This window comes from Brachyhypopomus gauderio, chromosome 17, assembly GCF_052324685.1.
Source record: "Brachyhypopomus gauderio isolate BG-103 chromosome 17, BGAUD_0.2, whole genome shotgun sequence".
Lineage (NCBI taxonomy): Eukaryota > Metazoa > Chordata > Actinopteri > Gymnotiformes > Hypopomidae > Brachyhypopomus > Brachyhypopomus gauderio.
The window spans coordinates 7439374-7447141 of NC_135227.1; the positions used below are offsets into that span (position 1 = coordinate 7439374).

Genomic DNA, 7768 nt, shown 5'->3' on the forward strand with positions numbered 1-7768 from the left:
AATCACCAATGCAAAATTAGAGAATCGAGGATGGGTAAAAACAGCCATGCCATAGTTTGGTAAACATTACACACCCTGCAGATGGATAAAACAAGTTGGGAGCTAAGCCCTGAAGACTCATTACAATAATGAAAAAGCTATTGAGCACACACACAATAGCACTACAATCTAAGGTCATAAAATATACACAAAATAGAAAAAAGTGCCATCCCATAATTTAACGTAACCCAACTGTCCAAGAAATTATTAAATGCTCCTGTTTTGGCTGGTTGTCTTAACAGCTGGAGCACTGAGAGAATTTCTCCTCAGTTCGTCTAGCACAGGCCTTCAATGTGATACTGTAGTCAAACTTCAGAGCATGACTTCAGCAGCTTCAGTGAGAACATTACCAACAGCTTCTGTGTGTACAGACATTCTTTCTTTCCTTACTTTTGAAGTCTGAGGTCAATCAAATTTCCACAAGCACTTCATTTCAGAAGCACACATGCATAAACTGCTAAACAAAAATCTGATGCAACAATTTAACTTTCAAGCCAGAGAGTAGGCCTACAACTAATTCTTAGCTTTACTGCCATCATGTGGTTACAATAAAGAGATATGCACTACATTACGTTGCATTTTTCAGATTATGGGTAATATAACTTCATCTAAGCTACTTACTTTACATATAGTTTTAACAATTGAGAAAAAACCTCTAATAACTGTCTTACTCATTGGTAGATCTAATGTGAAATAATATCTTCTCTACAATATATTAAACTGTTAGTGGTCTAAAAAAAAAAGTAAATAAAACACAAATTCTAAATTGTACTGAAGTCAGTTCAAAGAATTTCAGTTTGTGCAACATTAATTTAGCTAGGCCTATAGGCAATTTAATTTGGTTTACTATTTTAAGTACCTATTTTAAAAATAAGATTTAAAATAGTAGCCTATTTTAAGTATTTTAGGTTTTTAAGTAACTTATTTATAGGCCTACTATTAGCCTACCTAACAAATTAGAATTAATTGTAACTCTAAATAATTCAGTTACAGCATGTAGGCCTATAGCAATATAATCACAAAGAGTGTGTATCCTAGTATTTTTAAGAATTACCTTTTACCTAATTAATGTACCTTTTTGCACGGTTGAGTACTGGCATTGCTGGCATCATAAACGTTTGCCTGTTAGCAGTGGGCCTACTGACAATACCTCAAATTTAGTTTAAGCCCGGGGCAAAGGGGGAAGTCTGAGGTATCTGGCAATCTCACTTGGGCACTAACGGCACCACAAGGTTCAAGTGTTTTGAATCGTAACTTTAGGAATGTATATTTTGGTATGGTTAGTCTACTCCGATTCTAATAACTACAACATTATACAACATGAAGTGTAACTTTAGGCCTACCTTTTTTCCCATTTTTTTCTGAAATTGATGTAACAGTAAATAAACGTCACTCTCGAAAAACAGAGCAAAACCGAGGCTAAAAGAAACTGAACACTCCTGCTTTCGAAACACCCACTACTCGACTGTCTGTTATTTCCTGCAACGATGTGAGACTTGTGTTTGAGGAGAAAACACTTCGTTATACTTCAGTTTTAAATGAGAGATTTTTTGGATTTTTTACGGAACATGAAGTAAGGTATGTAACATATTCCTCGTTATTATTTGTTTACTAAATACAATTTTAGAGTGTTATACTTTCATGAAGTTTATGAATACTTTTACTCGCTTCATCTAGAGTTTCATCTAGAGCAGGTGGTCAAAGAATCGCATGAAACTTGATCTTGTCGACCAAGCTTGTTTGATATAATCTGTTGCTTAACAAACTGGCACTGAAGCGTTTAAGACACCATTATGAAAGGTTTTGATTAAGAAAGAGTATAGGCTACGCCTGACGTTCTTCACTGAAGCGGGAACTTTACTGATATGTGATTTAACAATAATTATTACCTACATGTCTACACATGTCTGAATTCTATGTACATACAACTGGATCAAAGTGTTCATGAAATGCCCTTCAGTATGAGTAGATTGTTATTATAAACATACCCCACCCTTATTATTTAAATACACATTTCATACTACATTTTTTATTACTCTTTCTATTTGTATTGAGTCATGAATCAAGTAAACATGTTTACCCAATAAAGATTTATAAAATAATAGTTGCTTTTACTGATGTCCTAGTTTCTGAGACCTTAGATAAGGGAAGTCCCCACCCGTTCTCTCGTTATACTTGATAGGAAGTAAGTGTCTTAAAAGCATGACTTGTATTACTCGGAAAAAATTCGTAACATCTAACTACAGCATGCATGATGGTGTTTCTGTGGCTTTGCAACACGGGGGGTTTTCGTGAGTGTACTAAATCATCACCTCCCTCTCAAAAGAACAGTTGCAAGAGGTCAGTCTGTTCATTTCAGAAGTCCCAAAAGACATCTGCAGTGGTTGCATTACAATGTGTCCATATCTCTGAAGCTTGCTAAGGCATCACATGATAGAACCTGTAAGTATTTGTGTATGCCAATCTTGCTGAATGAGTCATCGGGGCCAGTGCTTGTTCAACTGATCGTGTTTTCTTGTTTCTCCATTGTCATGTAGGCAACATGAAGAACCGACTGAATGAGCTGAACGATGCCGTGCTTAAGGAGCCCAAGGAAGAGGTCGCCACAGAGGACGGGGATCGCGCGGACGAAGCCCTGGTGCAGCAGTACGCGGTGGTGTTCGAGGGCGAGGATGTCATGGACAGTGTGTTCAGGGAGGCACAGACCATGCACAAGAAGATCGCTCACCTGAGGCTGGAGGTGAAGAGGCTGAGCAAGCAGAACGCGCGCTTCCTCACCTCCGTCAGACGCATCAGCAGCATCAAACGCGACTCCAACGCCATCGCACGCAGCATCAAGGCCGACGGAGAGAAGCTCTACGCCAGGCTGCAGCAGATGGAGGCGCTGTGCCGAAAGCTGGAGGAACTGCACGGGCCCCAGGGAGCCCTCGCCCGCATGGTGCGATATCAGTACGTCTCCTTGACCGGGGCCTTCCACCAGGCCATGTTCGAATACAACGAGGCGGAGATGGCACAGAGGGACAACTGCAAGACCCGCATCCAGAGACAGGCGGAGATCATGGGCAGGGAGGTCACCAGCGACCAGATTGAAGAGATGGTTGAGACGGGCAAGTGGAACGTGTTCTCGGACGACCTGGTCGCAGACGGGCGAACATTCCGCTCTGCGCTCACCGAGATCGAGAACCGACACAAGGAGCTTCTGGAGCTGGAGAGTCGCATACGGGACATTCATGATCTGTTTTTCCAGCTGGCGCTACTGGTAGAAGAACAAGGAGCTATGGTGAACAACATCGAGAGCAATGTATGCGCAACACAAGAATACGTACTTCGTGCTACGGCCGAGGTAAAGAAGGCTGTGAGATATAAGAAGAAACACCCATGCAGACAGCTGTTTTGTTGCTGTTTCCCCTGTTGCAATAAGTAATGAATAATGTGTATTAATTCCTCATCGTGCCTCTTCAGTTTCACAATAACCGTTTACGGAAGTTTACAGAAGGTACTAGTTTAAAGAACATTGAACTTAATTGTGCAGTTGATCATGCTAGTGTGTAGCAGCGTAGCATATTTGCACGAAGGTCGTGTTATTAACAAGATTGTGTATCCCACCTGTTTCTCTCACATTATTGTTGTTTTCCATCTGCCACACATGGGTCTGTGGGCTGGCCATGGTGGGTGTGACACAGCCCAGTTATTTGGTAACCACAAGAGCATCGGTGCATGCTGTCTCTCTTTTTTCTGTCCTGTGAATGTTAAAGAATGTTAACCTGCATAACAGTTCTGAAGAATTGTTGTGTGTTCATAATTGTGTCAGTGTAGAAAATATTTAAAAGGTATTATGTCTGATCATAAAAAAATCCTTTGTTTCTATAAGGGGTACTGTCATCAAACATGGTATTAATGTATACTGTTTTAAGGTTTGCTTTAATTTAATAAATTGCTTAACTCTGCTTACTCTGTTTTTAACTTCCCTATTCTGTTACTTTGTTTAACTGATGTTAGAAGACATTGCAACACTTGTATTATCAAAGGTTCTTAGTAAAGAGTTTGCAGTAAGGGGAGTCGATACTATAGTAATGCATAATATGGAACTACATATAAATACCAAATATCCTTACCTTTCATTTTAGGTGAATATGCAGTCGAGTTATTGAACTCTTCATCAAAATGGCAGCATTGAGATGACATTGGTGGGGTATACTGCCGTGTGCCTTCTGGAAATGCACTGTAATCATGTAGTTGCTCCAACTTAATTTAATTAAGGACTCTAGAGGAGGTCTTTGACTTGGCTGTAGATAACTGTTGAATGAATTTTTTTGTGTGGTAATACACCTGCTTTGTGTGAATATTGTTTGAAAATTAGCTCTAAATACTTAGCTCTTGCATTGGGACTGGTTTACAGTATGACAGGATGCACTGATGTCACACAAATGCAAAAATGTATAAAAGGAGCATAACTTAATGCAGTAGAGTTTCAGCATGTTTGAAAAGCAACTCCCTGTGTTATTTACTAAACTACAACAGCAGCCACTTTAGCAGAAGCACTTTGCTCAAATAATTTGCCACTCTCTACTTCACACATCAGTGGTCAGTTTCACTTCTGACCAGAGATTATTTTTGTGGTCCGTGAGAATTTTGGATTTAGAATGGATACTGTGGTTCACCGTCATCCTACTGCAAGATCCTGTGACCCACTTACTGAATTCTAGCAGACAGAGCCATGTGTGTTGCTGTAGGACGTTACTTAAGGAACTTTAGGAAGTTACAGCTCTGTCACAACACTTTGTAGACGCTTTCTCACCTTCAACATGGCACAGTAGCACAGTACTTGATACATGCACCACCCCTGAGTCAAACCCCAGCGAAATAGGAAGTTGTGAATTTACATGAGCTGCTAATGTGAGAAATTAATTTACCAAGTGAAATGAATCTAGGGTAGATATATCTCCTAGGTTATTCACACATCTTAGCATTTTAAGCATTTTTTTTTGCTTGAATGTGAGACTTACAAAAAAAGGGTCATAATGATGAAGCTAGATTTATTTTATGGTTTATCTTTACGTAAAAGTGTCAACTTTATTGTCATTCGTTCTCACAATTTTTTTGACTGAAGAATAATATATTGTATCTCTTTGACAGTCCTACAGTTGACTTCAACAAAATGTAGACAACAGTACATATATTATAAATACATAAATACATCTCTATAGTGTAGATGAAATCTTCACTAAGTACTGATCCTGATAGGAAAGGTCAGCAGTCTAGATGATAGACATTGTTAATGGGATGGTTAGCTAATTTACATCTATATACAGTACACACTGATGACCTTAATACCCTTGTTGGAGGAGCTGACAATGTGTACAGATTAATGTGAGGAAAGTTTAATTTCAGGTGTCAAGTGACTGTGTTCAGTAAGGAGTGCAAATAGATGTGAGAACAGAGCTGAGGAAGCACTTCAGATTGAATCCATTGTAAGTGTCCATTTAGCATGACCGCCCATGAGAAGAAACGTGAGTCTGATGGTCTTAACCTGCATGTTCCCCAGCCTACGTCCAGATGGGAGCAATGTTAACAGGCCTGTTTGTGAACGAGGTCCTTTGAGATGCAGTAAGCTTATAAACTTACACACACACACACACACACACACACACACACACACACCAGCTGGGCAGGCTTATCTAACCATTGAGCAATGTAATCTAACCATTGAGCTCAATGGGCGGTTTGTGATGTACTCCACAGAACTTGACGCTGATTCCACTGTAGCAGTACTAATGTGCTAATGTATGAGGCCACGATCGTCACTTTTGTCTTACAGACATTCAGTTATTGTATCCTTGCACCTGGACTCTGGCTGCCTTAGTTCCTCTAGCTCTCAGCATTGTTAGCGATACGTCCTAAGGGGTCATCAGCAAACGTAATGCCGTGGTGGCTGTGATCCCTGGTGTAGCTCGCATCTTCAATACATGGGTGCATGGATGACGCCTAACTACATAAAGCCTACACCAACCAAATGTTTCCGATGTTTTATCCACGTACTATGAGAACGCTACCTAGAACTACCTGTGTGAATATCAGCAACGACTCATCCGTGACCAGGATGGCCGAGTGGTTAAGGCGTTGGACTTAAGATCCAATGGACAATTGTCCTCGTGGGTTCAAACCCCACTCCTGGTAAACGCACACAGGTGTGTTTTAAAAAAATCATGACAAAGAGCCACCATGCACGCCTGTAATCCTAACGTTATCCTAATCCTATATCGGCCGTGCTCTGTTGTACATAGATTATAAATAACAGAAGCACACAGTGTTTAGGCCACATATCCTGTACCTCTTGGATTTGCGCCTGTCGTGTGGCTCTATTTATACCGCGATTGCCAGAGAATAGGGTTTAAACAGCACAACCTGATGACAGAAACGATTTCCTGTTTCAATTACTATTATTTCTTTCATTTGTTTGCCACGTTGTTAGGTTCTTTTGCCACTAGATGTCAGAATTTAGTTTTGACTGTAAAATCTTTTGGGTAAAAGTCCTGTCTTTGATTACTGCCAAATAATTAAGACGAATTATTGAGTTGAATGTTTTAGTTACAACTTTTACATGTTTTAGTTACTACAAAAAATGGTTTAACTGTTAAACAAGTCTCGAACATTCTGACATTTTGTTTGACCGCTGTTTTTACCTATAGTTATATACAATGTAAATTTCTTGGGACACACCAGATAAAACATATAACGGACAGTACAATGCAACCTAAAATCAAGCTGAAACCCATCACACCCTGACCACCCTGGAAGAGTTGGTGAGCTGCTTTGGGCTGTTTTTCTCTTAAGGGGGTGTTTATACCAGTGATTGAGCGTCCCTAGTCACAACGAAAATGGATGACTCTATTTCTACTCAACTCTATTTCTAGGCAGAAAGGACAGGTTGAGGACGATACTCTCATAATGCTCAACGTCTGGCGTGGCTTACCATGTGAGCTCCCCACCCCTCCCTCTCTCAGCCTCTTTCTCGTTCAAATCTCCTCCTCAAGCACAGAGACTCGCTGTCAAGGGACCTGGCTGTTGCATTGTGGAGGCATATTTATGCTTGAGGTTCTTATGTTCCTGAGGATTTATCCTGTGAGCGTTCGTGTGATTTGCCCAGTGAGCGTTCATGGAAGAAGGTCTGAGTTGCTGGAGCTACGTGTCTCTCCGTTGCTCTGTGCACCGTGCTGCAAATCAGCCTCTTTTCCACTCACCTATGACCTTCGCCTATGGAGGCGGACTGTTGAGGAGTGCAGAGGTGAACTAGCTGAGATACTTGGGGAGTTAGATGCTCAGCGCACACAGTGGGAGGGCAGGAAGCTCCCCTGTCTGCAGGATGAGAATTCTGAGGAGCTTTCAGAAGTCCAGCAGCCAGAGGATAATGGCTATGGTGAGGTCCTCACTACAAAAAGTGATGCTCTTTCTGCACAGAGTACAAAGGATAGCTTTCACATCACCGAAATATCAAAAACTACGGAAGGTATGGTAGTTTAATTTTTCATTAATTATTACATATCAGATGCTGTGCAGGTGCTTTGGTATGGAGCTGTGTGCTGTACTTTATGTCGATAGTTGATGTGGATGTGTCAGACATTTGTGTGGGAAATGTTATAAGAAAATTATAAATCGTAAGGGATGTTAAATGTCAAAGAAAAGGAAATAGGTAACAATGTTTTCTCAATAAGTCAGATATCGTTAATAA

At 40.5% G+C, this 7768-nt stretch overlaps 1 protein-coding gene and 1 non-coding gene across 3 annotated transcripts; both read left to right on the forward strand.

Moving 5' to 3' along the window:
* The first annotated feature begins 1068 nt into the window (after nt 1-1068).
* LOC143481059 (syntaxin-11-like) lies at nt 1069-3765 on the forward strand. Of its 2 annotated transcripts, none has more exons than XM_076978997.1 (2): nt 1069-1617; nt 2577-3765. In XM_076978997.1, exon 2 carries the CDS (start codon nt 2582-2584, stop codon nt 3461-3463), a length of 882 nt encoding a protein of 293 aa, XP_076835112.1. In that variant the 5' UTR covers nt 1069-1617; nt 2577-2581; the 3' UTR covers nt 3464-3765. The 2 variants fall into 2 exon arrangements, with proteins under 2 accessions (XP_076835112.1, XP_076835113.1); XM_076978998.1 differs by lacking the exon at nt 1069-1617 and adding an exon at nt 2422-2481.
* A 2368-nt stretch (nt 3766-6133) lies between these two features.
* On the forward strand, nt 6134-6216 carry trnal-uaa (transfer RNA leucine (anticodon UAA)). The gene has a single exon. It is a non-coding gene; the product is annotated as a tRNA-Leu (tRNA).
* Nucleotides 6217-7768: the final 1552 nt, after the last annotated feature.